A 19770-nucleotide genomic window follows, 5' to 3' on the forward strand; every position below is an offset into this window, starting at 1 on the left:
TAAATAAATATACATATATTACAAATAACTTCTTTCCACGCGATATCTGTCGAATATAAAGTTACGAAAATTATACAACTTTCTATCGACGCAGCGGTCAGCACGTGCCTCGTTTCCGAATTGTTTCGGAAACTAATTCCTACGCGGAACAAGGAGCACCATCATGGTTGATACCGTCGTAACCAGAACCTTCCCGGAAATGAGATTAGTTCAGATGTTCGTTACATTCTCCACCTCGTTACCACCTCTCGTAGAACTCGCCCGGGGGATTACGTCCTGACATGGGGGAGATTTCCGATTATTTTTTCCATCGGAAAGAGTTGCGCAGTAGAATAGCAGTGGAATTTAGATTATCACGAATACATTATTGTAACTTTGCTCCGGCGAGATTCGTATTTGATTGCACTGACGAATAATTTAAAAATGTTAAAATTGTTGCAAAATATCAGATATGCAAAATATGAGCGATTTATTGTTACTATCATCTCACATGTGTTATTTGTTATATAATAGTTTTTAAATTATATATATGTACATGTATATTCAATAACATTATTGATTTGAATAAATTTTTAACATAACAATCATTTCTTTTTCATTTTCAAAGAATTAATAAAATTGGTGAGAAACTAACAAGATATAGCAATTTTTATATTCTACATTTTTCTTTATAGGAATACAAATGTACAAAATTAAGCTTGCTTTTTAAGTAAATTATAATATTTTTGACAAAAAATTTAGAAGAAAACTTTTACAAGAAAAAATGAAGAAAGAAAATGCACACTACTTACAAAAAATACATAGAGTTGTATGACATATAAAATTATGAATAATTATTGTCTTGATTTTTTGTTGCAAATTACAGATTGCTTAAACTGATTTCTCATTGTGAATACGTTTGCAGAATCGAAAACGTTATTCATTACAATATAATAAAACATAGATAGAAACACTGTATATAAGAATGTCACAAAATTCTTTTGATGACAGTTTAATAATGTATCTTAACAAGTGCACGCGATTAATAGCAAATATTGTTTGTATAATTGTGTCAAAATATTATTGTAGTTATCGTATATTATGTGCATTGCAAATACGTAACCAATGCCACGAATAGGATTGGTTCGTTCGCGCGAAGCTCGCGTTCGCATTCTTGCACGTGTAAGTATGTAACCGGGCGAACGTCGTTGTAACGCGCCACACGGGATATCGCGTCGTTTAATTATTGTTACAATTAACAGCGTAGATTTTTTGCTCGCAAACGCGGCTATGCGCTATGCATGATAAATCGGACGCGCGACACGCAGGCTCGTTATCGCTCTTCTCTCATTCTGGACGCGCATTTCGTCTCTCCTACAGGAACTGGTTTGTAACCGGTACACAGCAGACGTAAACGACTTGGTCGCGTCCTATGGTCGATGTAAACCAACTGCTAAACTAGTTCCGGCTGCAGGAGAGTCGAAGGGTCCACGATGTAATCAAACTCTTGAATCGGGAATTCTGCATAAACCACAAGATCGGATCTCTCGGCTGAATACGATGGCGAGGATTCGCCAGGACGAAACGCACGCGCAGGGCGTGTAGACGACAGACACGAACAATCCGATAATTACTAGTGTCCGAAAGTTTGCTGCTGTATAATTACGCGGCACGCCGCTGTGTGTGAAAAATCCCTGATGTAATGTCGCGTCTTATTCAGAGCCCGGCCTCACACGATGAGATCGCGCGCGATGTAAAGTTGATATTACAAGCAAGACTTCTCGCCGCTGATCTATCTGCAAATGTGTGTTTGAATATTAATTTCTCATGTATATAGTTTCCGTGAGAATATCTTCTATTTCTCGTGGGATTTTTTGATGCGCCATTTACATAAATCAATTTTTTTTTAATACAGGAGTCTGTAATTGTAATTTATGAAAGCTGCGCTCTCCCTGAGAATATTAATCGATTGCTTTTATTAAATTTAAATTCTTTATTATCGCTCAATTATTTTTTAATTACGGGACAATTTCCTTGACATTTATGGTATTTTTTCAGTATTCCATAAAATATTTAGTCATATATGTTCTACACAATTAATTATATGAGATATTGTGTTTCATATTGTATCAATTTTTGCTCTAATTTCCTAATATATTATTTTTATTTATCATGTATATGTTTTTTGTTCATACGTTTATTTTTTGACGTTATGCATTATATTAAAAGAGAGAAATTTTCATCCGTCCTTGAGCATGTGGAATAAGTACGTAGTATATTCTAACTTATCTTACCAACATTTTATATTGTGCATTTTATCGATTCACCTAGATTCGGCGACTAAAATGTCATCCCACTCGTCGCAACTTAAATAGAGCTTTAACGCGTTCATCAATACTTTGCAGCGTCGCTGAAACAGCAAGTTTGTGTTCACGTCACGTCGTTACTCGGAAAATAGATCAGGTCCAAATTTCGGCGATAAAATTCGGCAGCATGTTGATGACGATTTATCCGCGCGACTTACGTGATGCTTGATCATGCTCGGCCATTCATTGCTTAATCAATTAAGCGGCCGATTAATTATCGCGCGGAAGGACAGAACGCGATATATAGGACACCGGTAATTAAATCGTCACATCGAGTCCAATCGTACTCGAGAGAGAGATCAGAGAAAGCCGATGAGCATAGCAGCGGCCACAAATGATTTTGTCGTAACGACGTGGGATATCCCGGACCGGCCCCTGTGCCCGGCTAATTAAGTCTTAGTCGTATTCGCGTGCTTCTTTTGCTCGTTGTCGATCCTTCCGAGAGGCAGCCGACTTTCGGGTTGGACGCGTCATCATCAAAGTTGATTTACATGGAACGATATCGGAGCGCGAACGTTTATCGCAAATTCGACGAGACATTAAATTATTAAAAATTCATACATCCTATCGCGATTTTATTGCGCCTCTTGTTTTAATTGAAGGCTACGTTTTCTGCTTTTTTTTTTTACTAATGCCGACATGATGATTCTCTATAGCTACGTTACATCTCTTTTGGGATTTACAGGATTGTTCGATGCAGACTCGATGCTATATCGACAACATACGGTTGTGAAAAAAGTCCCGTAATTGCACATAAAGAGAGACAAGAAGCAAAACAAGTGTAGTTGCACCGCTAATAAACGATAATTGAGCCGCTCGTGCGCATCCGATGTATCGTACATTGACTTATTAGCGAAATGTCGCTTCCGAGTATTTTCTAATGCAATAAAGTAATAAATATGTAATTTCCCGTGCTTATCGATGTTTACACGTGATTAAATTCGAAATGAATAAAGGTGCGCTATTCGCGTGTGCGTGATTGTTTTATTGCCGTATTTTCATGTTATATTAGAGTTTAAATTTTTATTGTATTTTTTTCAAGATTTAATGATTTTGGATGCGATATTATATTTTATTCCTTATTATTATTATATATAAAGAAATATATGTATATTGCTATATAATATTAATATTGCTTTGATATGCTAATGTACGTTATATTTGTTTACTGTTTGGTTACGGAAAATCGTACATTATCAGAATTTAATTATAATAAATTAAAATGTTATTGGAAAGATCACAAACAAGTAATTAATATTAATTAAGAAATCGATTCTTACTGATACATATATTTATTTTTTGCAGCAAGATAATTAATTATTCATACGCCATATGTATAAAGAGTAATTCAAACAATATTTAATAAAACATTTTAATTATAAAGTACATTTATTTAAAAATGACCGACAACATGCTCAGATTCTCACTTAAATATTTAATTATATACAGAGCTTGCACATTTTTTTATTTCTAACTTGTTAAAATCTTTATTAAAACCTTATTGTAACCATTTTTTATTTTTATTTTTATTTTCTAGTCAATTATAACTCTTTTCTACATAGTGCGATAAATAGCAATGTTTATTAGTTAAAAAGGTAAAACTCTTCTCTCGACCGTACTGGCAAATATTATTTATTAAATCACAACGTTTCGACCCTTCTTTGAGTCCTTATCAAGTGATCTAGATATATGGTACATAGAGAAGAAATACAGTACAGAGATTAATACAATAAAAAAAATTACTTCACTTAACAATATTACAAAATAATGAAAAGAAGCGAAACATACTTGTGAAATAAAAATAAAATTATAATTTTAAGATGTCAAAAATGAATATAGTGTCGGTTTGACAACACGTCAAGACTCTTAGACGAGTTATGAGAGACTAAACGACCTTTATTATTTTGTCGTAGATATTACTTAAATTGTCGATATCCTTTTGTAAGTTAATAGCGTTATTATTTTTCTTAATAAAAAACATTTCAGCGATTTCTCGTTTTCTTACGTGTTTTTCTGTGCAAAATAACCGGCGAAGTCCAGTCAAAATCGTGATCGAATTCAATTTTATGTTTGCTGATAACTGATAAATTACTCGAATATATGCATTTTGATGTTGCTGAAATGTTCCTTTACACGTGTACATAGATTATTTCTTAAATTCTGTCTTAAATTCTGCGATTCTCAAATATCTACGTTTTTATTTGTTTATTATTTCTCTCGGGTTCGATTCCCGATTCAGCGACTTTCGGATCTATATTTTTCTCTTGCATTTATTTATTTATTTCCGCAGGGAGGTTAAAGGATTATTGAAATTAAATCTCAAATATATGAGATTATTTCATATTTTAAAATCTTGGCCGTGACCAAGTAAAATTTGGTGCCTTGTGCACAGGTATTTAATTTTAATGAAAAAATTTACTTTCGTTGCAATAACGCACTGTCATCCGCGATTGGCTCTTGTTGCCTGTCTTACACTTTAAATTTATGTTTATTATTTACTTTTTTATACGATGTACTGAGAACCCCTGTCTTAACCAGGTAAGACGATGAAGGGGGATCGTCGACGCAATCTGGCGTCTCGTGTGCTCCAGTGTCGGCTATCGCGATAAGTGATAGCGAAAGAGCGTCGAAAAATCCACGTGTGTGTACACGGAGCCGTGCACGGGCGGGCGTGGGAACCGCAAATAAGGGCCTTATCGTTCCGGCCTAAGAATGATAACGATTTTTTGCTGCCGGCAGCTCCCGAAGGGGAAATCATCTAATCGATCTGCGAATCCTCCCTGTCGTCGTCGTGTTGGAATTTCGTGTTTCCTCCCCTATCGATCGTATAAAAACAGCCGGAATATATAAAACCGCGGCGTGCGAGCTTTCGTAACCGGCGGCGAGAGATCGATCGATCGCATCGTAAATCGACAACGCGACGTCGTTGTTCCTTTTTTCCGCCGATACCGTCGTTATTTGCTGATTTCGGCGCGCGATACTTCGAACAGAGAGGAGTTCATGCGTGAAGAGCGTTGTTCTGTTCCTTTCACCGCGTGTGTTCCTATATCCCTTCCATGGGAAAGTACACAAATTCGAAAGTGTAATGCGACTTGGATGTGTATCGCGGGCGATTACGCGTGTGTACGTGCTTCCCATCAATGCCACACTTCCGTGAGATATATTTCGGTATTTCATCTTTAGCTTCAAGGTAGCGTCTTCTTTAAGGGCTTCAAAATACGGAAATAGAAAGTCACAAACACATCCGTTTTTATTTACAAGCAATTGGTAATCTAGAAAATTAATCCTTACTTGATAAATCTCTACTTTGTGGAATAAATCTTTCTCTATATGCCTAAGATTTATTGCGAATGAATCAATTTGAATTTACACGCACACATCTTTATTAAAATATTATAAGTCTATATATTTTACATGTATGATATAAGTTCGGTCTTTCCAAATTATTTGATTTACGGATATGTTAGCATAAGCGATATTTGTATTGATAAAGACTGTCGTACAGTCGAAACGGTTACTAATTATCATTTGTATTATTTTCATGATTTAGAATAAATTGTTAACACCTAATTAATCAGTTCGTTAAATTGGCCTTTTAATTTCTAACTTATTTGATTAAAACCTTCTTCCATAATCTTCTCATGACTAGTTTCCAACTCGTACGCGATAGTCTAGCGTGCGCATCAAAATTCAGTGTTCGCCCGATGCATTCGGTGCATATCCATTCGTGCAGCGAGCGTTTGGCTAAACGCTCTCTAATTTGCAAAAAAGCGCGAAAACGGTCTCCACCATCTGGCGTCTGCCACTTCGCGTCCCTGAGAGCTCTCGTTCGTCTCTTCGGGGTCGTGGAACGGAGAAGACCATAGGAGAGAAGACACACACTGGCCCGCGGGGCCTGTGATGAATTTCTCGCGAAATGTCTGACATTAAGCTACGACCAAGTTCAGCGCCCAGGGCGCGTGCCGTGTGGCACGTATATTTGTAATTCTAATGGAGAGAACGCGCTCGTGTGGCGGGCTCTTTCTCTCTCTTTCTTTTTCCCTCCCTTTTTTTCTTCAGCACGTAATAGTCGAGCAGGAATTCGGGGCCCAGGGCTGCGGTCCTCCTGGAAAAAAGGTGGGCTCTCTCCGAGAGATAGGCGCGGTGCGCCTCCAAGATCGTCCGCGACGTCCACACCCACCCTTTAGCCCGGGATCCGCTTTTAAAGCCAAGGGCCGAAGCCGCTCATCAACCAGATCTATGTCGGCGAATCAATTCACGCTGCATCGTCTGCGTCGCGTAACGCAACATTATACGAATCATGTCGCGGGTATCATAAATATTACACGCGTCGTTATAAATGATTTTAGTAGCGCATGCTCCTGCCATGCATCGTCATTACTGTGATTGGAACCCGAGATACGTCAGAACAACTGTTCTTCATGAAAGTTCTTCCAAAAGGAGATGTTCTGCTGTTGTGTGCACAGACTCATTTGAGAAAAAAATGATGAAAGAGTTACTTATATTGTAAAATCGAATTTCTCTTTAAAACGCTTTGTATAAAATAATTATCCTCTTTGAATTTCGAATTATCCTTCTTCACAATAACAAAAACATTGTTCGTTAAACTTCTAAAGACGTCGGCTAAGCGATCTCGAACGTGCAAAGTTATCATTCGTCTCACAATGTTTCGCCAGCGTGAACGATGCTGCGGAATCGCTTATCATCCGCGCGAATACGTAGTGTAATTGAGCATGTAATTAAAAAAGGGCTTGATAATGGTCGCGCAATAAAAGTTTCTCAAAGCGATCGAACGCGCTATTAAATCTTGTAATTGAATCGACCAATAGGCGGGAAACGATTTCCACTTTCTCTCTCTCTCTCTCTCTCGCATCTTCACACTTATCTATAATCTTATAACGGCGAAAGACAGTCATAGTTTTCGAAGCGGCTTCAATTTCAACGCGAAAGATCGCTCCTTAAGCCGCTGATAAATAAAAGATTATTGTGCCCCATTCAGCACGAGTGGCGAGCTCCGCGGGATCCTCGCTGGATAAGTGGGACAGCTTTACGCAAGTTTTTATATCCTCGGCATTGTCACTCTTGGGCCCCTCATACCACTTCGTGCGGAGCTCTACCTGCCAACATCGCCGTTCCATGGATCTTCCTTTGGGCCGACCATTGATATACGTCGACCGTAAAAGCACGCTGCCGCCTGATAATGCGCGAAGAGATCCATACGGTGGTAGGGCGAGAAAAGGGCGAGAAAGAAGGTAAGAGAGAAGGAGAGAGGCATAGTGGCTGGTGTAGGGTCGCGTCGATGATGGTTGTGGCGACGACATAAATAAGGGTCGTTGGTACGTGCGCAGGTATAACTGTTCCCAAAGTGAGTACACATCGTCGTGTATACCCCGTTGTCTTGTCTTCCTCCACGTCGTCCGGTGAGAACCGCCGGAGGCGTCTTCCTTGACTCGCGACTCCGAAGATGACGCGGTGACGCGCCCATAAATGCGAGAGTGTGCGCGTTTAATTCTCCTTCGCGAGAGGGCCGCCTCTCGCTTCCGCGATTTTACAAATGTGACAAGAGAATTTCGTCCTCGCGCTCTGATATTGTAATCAGTGTTGTGCTTGGGTGATTTTTAAATTAGTTAGATAAAGATGAGATAAAAATATGTAAATTTATCTTTTAGATGAGATAAAGATGATTTTGTTTTAAATATATCTAGATCAAAGATAAAATTTAATGGCGATTTATTTAAATAATTTTCACATAATATTATTTTTAAGACTGCTTATGTAAACACAGTTATAAAAAATGTATAAATTATAAAAGGGATTTAAAAATATACTCCTTAAAATAATTAAGGGATTAAACAAATTGTCCAGAAAACAGGCAAATTGTAATTTTGTTTCGAAAAATAATAATTTAAATTTTAAAAGGAGGTTTTAAAGCTTGAAATGTATACTTTCGAAAGATTACAGAAAACGATGAACATAACGAAATGGAAAATGTTTTCTGTGTAAATATGTCGATATGATAGATATGACTTACTGCGATAATTTCTTTATAGTGATCGGTATATTTCAAATTTAAAATAATCGATGTGTACAATATGTTAAAAAAATCTTGATTTTCTTTGATAAAAAATTTGAGAAAAACCCTTGAGAAAACTCGCGAATTTCTTCGTTATTTTCATCTATTTATAAAAGTTGACGAGTTAAAAAAAATTCAGTCTCTATATCATGCTATAGAGAAAAGATTCAGCTTTAAAAATCCATTCTTAAAATTGCTGTACGATAATTTTTAACAGAGTTATGAACGATTGAAGTAAAAATGACATTTTCTCTTCAATTTACGATAACTTGATAAGGAAAGATCGAAATTTAAATTGTAAAAAACGATTTTGCAGGGAAAACTTCAGGCTTTAGCGTAAAAATGTCAAAAAATTGTCTTCAAATCATCTTGTGTATACGACATGTCTACAAAGTGAGAAAAAATTTTCCATTTTGTTATGTTCGTCGTTTTCTGTTTGTAAGAAGTATCAGAATTAAAGAAAACGAAAAAAACTATGACCTTTTAAAAGTAGAGATTTCAAGCTTTAAAACCCTTTTTTAAAATTTAAATTATCATTTTTTGAAACAAAGTTACAACTATTTAAAATTTGCCTTTTTTGGACAATTTTTTGATCGTTTAATTATTTTGTATATAATATAAAAATTATGTTACACGTCATACACGAATATTCAATATAATGCACAAACAATACGTTAAAAATAACGAGGAATCTATAGATACGTAGAAACGCGTTTGATTGAGGGATATTTTGTTGCCGGGTCATCGTTAGAATTTATTGATACACCTTGCATAGTTTGTAGAGTGCGATAATGCGACAATTTACTGAATTCCCAGTGACAGAAGCATTCAGTAGGCTCGGCATGGAATTAAAAGATTATTAATTGGATGTGTGCGTAGCAAGAGAACCGCTCAGTGGGAACTTTATATGGGGATTCAAATGATCACCGTGAGCGGCGAGTGGGATGAGATAACGAACGTCAAGTTGGATTACAGTATCCCATGGATTTCCGACTGCTGCCTGTTATTTCGCCGACAATCTCCAGAATCTTATGAATTTTTTCTCCCTATACGAGAAAGTCTCTCTCTCCCACGAGCGCAAGCTCTCGGCTCAAAGCCGCGAACCATCAAAGCCCGCGGGTGGCAACAATCGCGTCTCTCTCTTTCTTTTTCTTTCTGTCTCTCTTGTATAAATTATGCCCTAATGAGAAGCAACGTGTCGAGTGATCGTAAAGGCCCAAGCCGGATGGCACGTTGATGCGTTACGATCGAATCTCTCGTGGGATATTCGTGAAATTCCAAGGCGCGAGAGTTGCCGAAAGCGCCGTTTCACGATCCGTTAGTCGAATTAGCACTTGTTGCCTCAAATTATGATTTGACAGCTACCAAGTCTTCAGAAATGCCGACGCGATCGTCTATTCGACGATTTTACGAGTATTATTACATGCTTATAATGTATTTTATGGAGCGAATTGAAAAAAAAGACACGAAGAAGCGGCCTTCTTCATGTTTTTCGACCTGATCGGGCACTTGTTATTCTCGTGAGAATGAAAATAATTTTTTTAAATGTTTTCTCTGAAAACTTTATGAGTTTAATGTTTAAATGGACCCACAGTTGCCATCTTTCAGTCGCTCACGAAACTCAGTCTACCATGTCGTATCGGATTCATAGTTGTCGATGAAGTACCGTTAAAGTCATAAATAAATTTTCATGTTTAACTAATTTAGTTGGTCGTAATTATTTTCAGGTTTCTTTCAATAATCAAATTCATTTCAGAGAATGCTATTATCAAGTACATGATCTCATAATCTCACCTATGACATGTTTACAACATTTAAATAACGTGGATAAGTTTATGTTGGTTTAGATTATCGAATACAAATTTAAAATATATTATGTTAAAATAAGAATAATTGTGAAATATTATTATTATAATATTATTTGAAGACAAATTATTTGAGAATAATATAAGAAATAAATTACAAATTATTCTGATAAGAATTATAAAGACGAGAAATATTATTTTTTAAGTAAAATAACAGCTTTAAATATAAGAAATGTAAAAAGTTGCATTATTTATTCAAGTAAACGTAAAAGTAACAATAATTATTTAATATTGCTCTATCGGTTAATATTGCTTTATCTTCAATTTAGGTACACCCGTTAGATGGCGACAAGATAGATACGTTCGTTCAGGTAAGTCTGTAAGTTAAATCTGCTTGGTAATCTCACTTTTCAGCATTCTTCAACTTACCGTATTCTGAAAATGTAGATTTTCTGAACTTATTGTATCAATACAAGATACAATAAATTATTTAAATATTGATTTTTGTTCTATATTTTTTAAAATTGTGTATTTGCTATGTGGTTGTAATAAATAACAATTCCTTATTATCATTAATATTACAATGTGACTTAAAAACAAAAATTTAAAAGAAAAATGTTTCCAGCTTAGTTAACTATTATATTGTAGATAAATATTATAAGTGCTCCTGCATAATATACGCAAAAAGAATTATTATAATGTTTTTTAAAATTATAGACAAATAAATAAAGCATTAGAAACAATTATTAAATATATAGAAACGAGTCAAATTACTTGTATCACAAAATAATATCAATTGAAGAAAATGAAGAGATAATTAATTAAATAAAAATTAATTAATTTCAAGTTTGCATCGTGTATCGTTGGAATAAATACCCAAGAACATTTGCAGTAAAGATTTTATAAAGAGAATTTTAAATGAATTAACTGTTATGTTCGAGAAAAGATTTTCTGGCATGAAACCAAGTGAACCTTTCGAGCAAATGTGCACAAGCTTTCACCAGAACGAGTTACACCTTCAGGCTATGATCGAGTCTCTTCGTCGCTCTCTTCGAGATCGACTCCTCTGTTCTTCACTCGTTCCTACTCTTCTTTATAACCATCTGCTTCTCTTTCGCACTTTCCACCCGCGATCGAGACGAGATCGACCTGCTTCCAAGCAAGATAGATGAAAATCATATTGTCATCGAGAACGATATCATCATTGATGTCTCGTGCTATTAGATCAACGCAATTCTTTCGACTATCCTGTCATTTGGTTCTTATAATTGCAGCCCGCACGCTCTTCTTCATTTTAACCTTCCTCTATGTAGATCCTGATCTGCTTAAAATTACACGTTTCTCTCAAACACGAAATGAAACGTTGAGGGAAAATAGAATCAGAAAACACAGCGCAATCAAGTTTCCAGTTCATTTCCGTTTGCTCAGAATATGTTTAAAGTTTATCCTAGAAGTCCAAGAAGGATTTTGATTTTAAACTTGTTCTAGCATGCCAGTAAATTACAGAAATAAAGCAGAGAAGAAAAGAAATAAATGATCTAAAATAGAAAGTACTTACTTTAAAAAAGCTTCAAATTCTTTTTACTTCAATATCTTTTTTATATATATTTGTCAGAAAAAATATTGCTCTTGTACCAAAAGTTACATAACGTGTTGCTTCATCAAAATCTTTATCAGCTGATCACGTAGACGAAGGTGTCGATTGCTTGCTCTAGAAGTGTATTATGTTTTAGTCAATTGACTGATACTCAGCTTCTTTCCTCGCCACACGAGGAAACAGAGACAGCAACACGGCTGGTCATGGGTAAGAGAGGGAGAGAAAAAGAGAGAGGATCGCCGGCAGTAAGGAGGAGGAAGGCCAGCCAGGATGGTTGGTGATCGGCTTCGGATCCACGAGTGGCAGTTCATGGTGCGAGTAGCCGGCGCACAGTCAGTCACCAATTCCAACCAGTCGGTTGTTGTAGTCAGTCGGTATTAGACAAGCAGCTCCGTTCGCGGGGCCGCTCTCGCGCCTCGATTTATTTCTTCTTTTTTTTTTTACTTGTTTTTTATCGGAAATTGCACCCTTGATTTTCGTTTCCGCAACGAGATCATTTATTCGACTCGAGAGGTCTTCGGAGTGGAGCGCGAACTTAACAGTAAGTGCGCGGAGTGTCTCGATATCGAGTGCTGGATGAAGACACTTGTCTGGTATATAAGTGATAAAGTGTCGGCTGCGCGAGGACTCGAAGAGGTGCTCGAACGGGCTCTTGTTGGCGATATTCTAGAAGAAGCTACAGAAACCTGACTACGGATGGTTAACGTGAGTATTGTGTTAAGTTGAGAATACGTGCGAGAATACAGTGAATTTATTAATAATCTCCTGTATTAAATTAAGCCTTGGAAAGATATGTTTGACTTAATATAAATACGTTTAAATTTTCATCATTTTTTACTCAGTATATTAATATTAATACAAAAATAATTAATAGACTAAAGTATTTTATTCAAGTTTCTGTAATGACGATTTTTAATTTCACTAACAGCAAATTACATTAACAACAAAAAGCATTAACAAAAAATTCTACCAATATTTATGTTTCAATTATATAGAGTAAATTTTAATGCTTTTTGTTGAAAATAAATATCAATTTTGGCGGAAAGACATAATAATCACTTAAATATATATTTTAAACGGTAAGGTATTGAAAATATTGAAGCTACATGTGCCACACATACACAGATGAAGCTTATTGAGATCTTTAAATTATTTTCTTTTAAATATTAAATGGAAATATTGTATTCTATTCTGTCATTTTTTGTTTAGTCATACAAGTTTGATGATTATCTATTTAGGCCTTGCTTCGAAAAAATCGCTGGCCCACTTTTCTCTTCGCTCTCTGTATAAAGCTAGTTTTGGCTTACGAAAGACTTCTTCATACTGCCCACATATCTCCACTTCAGCGATAGTTTTCTATGGAATTTCTAGTAAGGTGCGGCGAGCTATGTGACTTGAATGATTTCTTTGCGTGAAAGTCATTTCGCTCTGTTTGCACCGAATCTATAATAGCTAGTGAAATGGAAACTATTGGCCCGCGCGTGGCATAATGATTTTAGCGCGACAAAAAACAAATAATGTAAGTAAAACAGTGAAATAACAGCAGTTTTTACCTTACCGAGTGTGAAATATTAGCATCTTACCTAAAAAGTCTTCTTCACTATTTAATTTTTAATTTCTTATTAGTACATTTCATATATTTTTTATAATATAGTATATGTAAATATAGTATAGACATATAAAGTTTGAAACATTGTATAATAACTGGAAACATAATTATTTATTATGTTGATTCCAAAATTAGAACGTACCTGTCTTATAATAAAGGATTAAAATTATAAATTATTTTTGCATGACAGATTACTTGTAATATTAATTTGAGAAAGCTTACAATACGTGATTTTGTATTTATTCAAACTTTGAAGTAATAAATTTTCTACTAGAATGGTTTCATGGATTTGTTACGCTTCGTATAGCGGTCCGCTGTTCTAAACTCTAAATACACATACACACATACTGTTTACGACCTTTCATAGTATATAATTTCTCTTCTATATTTGTACAATTTCCGATTTAGAAATCGACTAGTTCTCAATTTTATACGCAATTCTGTTTACATTAATTAGCAGCCACTTTATTTGAAACTACTTTATTTGTAAAAAGTGTATTTTAATATGCACAAGACTTTCTAAAATTAGCAATTTTTCGTAACAATGTGTTATATCAAAGCAATTTTACTTGCCATCAATTTTTTTAAACCTTTATTTTTCAATTACACATCTTATTATTTATTTTAAATTAAAAATTTAATAATTATTACGTAATATTAATATTTTTATTTGCATATTAAAATTGATGTGAAGAATAGTTTATAATATATAATAAATAATTATTACTACATCAAAAAAACAAACTGTCGTAAATGATACATCCGACCTCTTTCTTTGTCCCTACAATTGCACATGAACTCAGTAATCTTGTTTAATACTTAACATAGATTACTGTAATGAGTTGTCCGCGAATGTAAGACGTTGTTGTGAAAGAATTCATGCGGCCCTGAAGCATTTTTACTTTCGAATGCGTCACCCATAACCACAAATCTCTACCTACGTTTTCAAACTCTGTCTCGAAGTCCATTAGCTTAGGTCAGTCATCTCACAACAGTCAACCTTATAAGCAAACATCTTCTCGTAGTGTATAATTTATGTAATACTTCCTCCGCCCAAAAATGTTGTTTTATAGAAAATGAGAAGGCGATTATGACATCTATTCTTTTGGAACATGTTTGAGAACCATGACATCTTTATGACACTTATTATAACATCTGTGACGTCAGAGAATATTATAGTTGTTGTTACTTCCGATCTCTTCTTCTCAAATATCATAAAGGTATGACATAAAACAGACATAATAGTTGTGTATTCTTAAAAGAAAATTACTACGTTTGCAACGCAACTCGTAATGTTTTTGCGTCTCGCTCGATGTATCGCTCGCATGCAATTATTATATCAGGGTGAATTAATTACGCGCTCTTACTCCAGCAATTAGCGCATTGACGTCTTGAATTTGCACAAGTTGCTCGTTGCACTTTCACGGCAACGAAATCCGTGCTAGAAGATAATCCGGTCGTCAAATGAAGAAACAAAAGAGAGAGAAAGAGAAAGAAGGGAAAAAAGACGAGTTCACCTGTTCCCCTCTCGTGTTCTCGACATGGTCGAGGAACCTCGAAGTCGACCGGCGCCGTTTCTACTTCGTCGCCGCTACGAGATTCTCTGCCTCCCGCAAAACCGGGTCTTCTTCTCTCCACGACCTCGAAACACACAAATTATAAACGGCGCGAATGTCGCGAGTATAGGAACATCGATAGAAGAGGCCGGTATACGAGAGCACTGACATAAGGAAATTTAGAGACATCTCGACCTGCTAACATAAAAAATAATCATTTTGATTAACTGCTTAATATTTTAATATTTTAGGCATTAAAATAGAGACTTTAAAAGATATTTTACATATGGAAAAAACCGGAAATCATAAATATTTAAAGGTAAATTTGTCTTACATTTATGAAGATATAAATTAATTTTTTACTATTACATTTTTTTTAAATCTACTCACAGAAGAGAAATTCTGAACAATAATCCTTTGAAAAATGATTATTTATATTTAAAAAAAATATTTTTGAAATAAATATACTTTGATATAAATAAATAAAACTAGTTAACCATAAGATCTTTCATATAAACAAGTATTATTTTATATTGACACACATATTTGAACATATAGCTCATCGCAGCATAACACATTTCAGTCAAGTTAAAAATGATCCAAGAAAGGATTGTAGAAAGTCGAATTTTTCAGATATCCTCGGATAAAGAGATGCATTCTCCTTGTCATTCAGAATTTACTGCTGCCAGACGCGGCCCTTCCTCGTTCTCTCCCGCAAGTGGAACCGGCCGTAAAAATGCGAGCTAAGAGAGGGCACGTCCTGCATATAGCCTCGAGATTTATTAATCTGCTATACATATATTAGCTGCCCGTGTCGCTGTGTGCAACCTTTGCGTGTTGGATTACGAGACGACTCGAGCCGCATTATTACGCGACTCGAGTTTTACATTCCTGCGTAGGTGTTGTGGTCTTCTTGGTCGGTCGGAACAATAAATATGTCTGCGATATTTATTTCTTCGTATAGTGAAAAGTCATCATGTTTCAGCGGACGCCTTCTTCTTGAGTTCATAGAACATGCATTTATTTTATTTTTTTTCTTTTTGTCTAGCGATGCTGATAATTAAGTTTTAAACCAGGGATTCTGAAGCCTGGATATATTGAATTCTTGTATCGTGATAGTGTTGAACATAATTCGTTGTGAGCATCGTTTGATGCGAGCAGCAGGAGAAGAAGAAATTGCAATTTGAAGCGAAGAATAAAGTAGAGAGGAATACGATGAACTCGACAAATTCAAGGACATTGAAAGATCTTGACTTGTTCCATCGATCTGATGAAAAAGATTAAAACAGACAGTCTCTCGAAAAAAGAATTCATCGTATATATTTATATGCGTCAATAATTGTATGTATCGGAATTTTGCGTAACTTTATTTTATTTCAATCTAAAAGAGATGTATTCTTTATGTAAATGTGTCTATTTAATATAAACAGAATTCTTTTAGCAGGAATTTCACTAATAATAAACTCGATATATAAATACTATGTTGAACAATTTTGCTATGAATAGTATTAAGATAAATCGAAGATAAGTTATTTTTCACAAACATGGGAGATTTATACAAAATATTATAATTAAAATTTCTGGCAATTTTTTAAATCGATAACTGCACGCGCGATGAATCAATCAGTTGTGAGTCAATCAGTAAATCCGTTAACTTGCGGAAATTATTAGTCACTAGTCTCTCTCAGACCGTCGAAGGAAAGTGATTCCTGGAACACGAGGATCGTTCAGGGTCGAAGGAGTCAATTGTAGACTCGAGAGAGGTTCTACGATTCAGGATTCACGATGAGGAGCGTGATCGCGAAGAGTGCAGCAACCTCGCGCTAGGATCATCAGAAAAACGTCTAAATGATCCCTTGCCGAGGAAACCCGACTCGTTGGGCGAGTCCGCGTAAATCACTATTCGTTTGGGATGAAATTAATGTCAGTTAAAGGATACTATGATGCGATCGGCTAGTATGCTGGCTGAAATCGAATTAAGCAGCGCGAGTTTCGTAGAAGATAATGATTTATGACTTTTTATATTACATATTACATAATTGATCATTCATTAATAACTGTCATATTCACATCCACATGTGATTTATCGATTTATTTGAAATTAAAGTTGGAAACGTATGTTAATAAATTTATATTTCGCGATATTTTATTAATATAAATGATAATATAATAACATTTTTTATTAGAAGAGATATTCTAATTATTTTTCGTCATAAATCAATCTATCTATTATAAAATAGATTTTTCTCTAATCATTTTAACGAGATTGTGCTCGCTCTTTTCATGATCGTGATCGAATTTCTCATTACTTGGACCTTTAATCTAGAGTCTTGCTCTAGATTATAGTCTACAAATGACTTTATACATTTAACTCTTTAAATATTATAAGGAAAGTTGAGAAAAATCTCTCACTTGATACAAAAAGATGACTTTATTGTTCAACGTTGCATGGCGTTGAAGAATGAGCTTTTTGCCACTCGATTTGTGACTTCCTCGAAACTAGAAAAATCTTGAACTTATCGAAGGTTACAGAAAAGTTTGCTATCGAGATAAGTCAAGAGAATCTTGTCGCTGATACTCGGCATGGAAATGCATGTAAAGGCCCGACAAAAAAGACGCGCGTGGAAAATCAAGAGTCGCGTTCCTCGATCGACCGAGCGATAATGTTAAAGCGCTTGCATAAATTTCCGGCATTTGCCAAGGGAAGTGGAAGAGTATGAACATGAACAGTTCTGCTTGCGGGTTATCTGATTATCGCGCGAGGGGATCGTGGATGAAAGACCTCGCACGAAGAATCACGGGATGAACTATTTTGAGCAGATGGGGGCTTCAACGATTACCGGACATTCAATTTTAATAAAATAGGGAATATTTGGAGCGATATATATCTATAGTTTGCAAAGCTTTTTTATTTTTAATTTATGTAAAAAATAAAATTTTACAGCTTATTTTGATAATTGTATTTTAGTGAAATTATATATTTATTAATCAAAGAATTTATACGAGAAAAAGTAATGTGATGGATCTTGGACATTGTACGTCTACTACTTCTTGTACTTATACTGTCATACATTATGTTGTCCGATGTGCTTGGAAACGAATTTTCACTTTCTATGTCAATATATAACTCTACCGACGTAATTGTGTTACATCGTACATTGCATCATATAGATAAAGTATTATGTAAACATTGTAGAAACAATGCATAGCAATGATTAAAATATGATTAAAAATGTCAAAAAGGTGCCAAAAGCAAAATATCGTCTAATAAATATATTTTATTATTCTAGCATTTTAATTATCATATGTATAATTACAAATTAAAATTGTGTTATTTATTGAAAATAACTATTTAGTGAATTTATATATTTTATAACATTTAATAATCTCCTTATTTTAATATCTTTAAATAACAATAAAAAATAAGAGAGAAAATTCTCAAAAATTAAAAAAATATAAAATGATAATAGAAATAATAATAGTATTTTTAATATATGCGCATAGAAAAGGGAAAGACATTACTTATCAATCTTTTCTCTTTCTTTGTGTCTCTCCTCTTAATTATTTTATTTCTTGATATCATTTTTATTTTTATTTGACGCTAGTTTATTTGAAAATTGTTAAACTTATTGGCAATTTCTAATTTAAATAGCGAAAAACTTTCATCTCGCAAAGTTGCCTCGTTCCAAAAAGATTAATAGTACTCTAGCTCGCGCTCGCCCAATTTTCTGCAACGCCAGGCATTTGAATACATCTCCAGCAGCAACTTTCTAAGTTTCTAGTTTCGCACCGAGTGAAAATACTAAACCGGGTGCCGTGGAAGTGTCGTGTCTTGAATTTCCGGCAGGGAAATCGCACTTACACAAATTGCCGATTACGCAAAATCGCCCGCGGAATCGTTTGATCCGCGAGAAAAATCGACCAAGACGATTATCCGAGGTGACACTAAAACGAAACAGGATTATGCCTCTCGGCTTTCAGAGATAAGTCTTGACGTTAAGATATGTAGCCGCAATCTGGGATATATCGCGACGTCTCGAATTGCGTTGAATTGTATAGACATAACGTAGAGTATAGAGTGAAGAGAGTTCTCACACAAGAGCAAAAGAGCGTTTGCGCCGAGGAGAGAAAGTGCTTTTGCCGAGAGACAGAACAAACAACAGGATCCAACAAATTATGCATAATCAAAATTACCATCATTTTCCCTTTTTGTCGTTCGACTTTGTTCTTTGATGGCGCGAAATCAGCCATTACGAACTCCCGGTTTTGCGGTCGTAAAATCCGTTTGAAATATCATCACATGAGATGTAATAAAGATTTAATGAAAGTTACTTGGTGCCTTTAAGTGATTCATATTACTTTTTCTCTTTTTCTGTCAAAGTAAATTTTTATTAATTTTATATTTTATTTTCGTTATATTATATATAAATAATTTTTAAAAGTGTATAATTTAATGGAAAATAATATAAAGAAAGTCACAGGTTAGCATTTTGAGATTCGAATAATTTATTTGACATAATATCATTACGTAATAATGTCTCTATCTACTTTGTCTGTTCTACTTTATCTGCATCTCTCTACTTGTCTGTATCCACTTATTTGTATCCACTTTATCTATATCCACTTTGTCCGTATCTCCTGTGTTTGAATCTATTCTTATTATTATCATAATTATCAAAAACTTTAGTAGTCGAAAAATCATTTATTTCTCAATATTAATACGAAATTCTTGAATTGAATGTTGCTTCTGATTGCATAGAAAAAATTATTATATTTCACAATTGT

At 34.9% G+C, this 19770-nt stretch overlaps 1 protein-coding gene across 3 annotated transcripts in view; it reads left to right on the plus strand.

Moving 5' to 3' along the window:
• Positions 1-5143: 5143 nt before the first annotated feature.
• CalpC (calpain C) overlaps positions 5144-19770 on the plus strand; it is a 38815-nt gene continuing 24188 nt past the window's right edge. Inside the window, exons 1-4 of one of the 3 annotated variants that reach the window (XM_085479742.1) lie at positions 5144-5535; positions 7345-7597; positions 10553-10594; positions 11957-12525. In XM_085479742.1, coding sequence (XP_085335868.1) covers positions 12517-12525 — 9 coding nt within the window. In that variant the 5' untranslated portion in view covers positions 5144-5535; positions 7345-7597; positions 10553-10594; positions 11957-12516. Of the gene's footprint in view, positions 5536-7020; positions 7598-10552; positions 10595-11769; positions 12526-19770 lie in introns of those variants that run through there. The other 2 variants (XM_029304694.2, XM_085479743.1) reach the window with 2 other exon arrangements.

This window comes from Nylanderia fulva, unplaced genomic scaffold (genome assembly GCF_048542155.1).
Source record: "Nylanderia fulva isolate GAGA-0341 unplaced genomic scaffold, ASM4854215v1 Scaffold13, whole genome shotgun sequence".
Taxonomy (NCBI): Eukaryota; Metazoa; Arthropoda; class Insecta; order Hymenoptera; family Formicidae; genus Nylanderia; species Nylanderia fulva.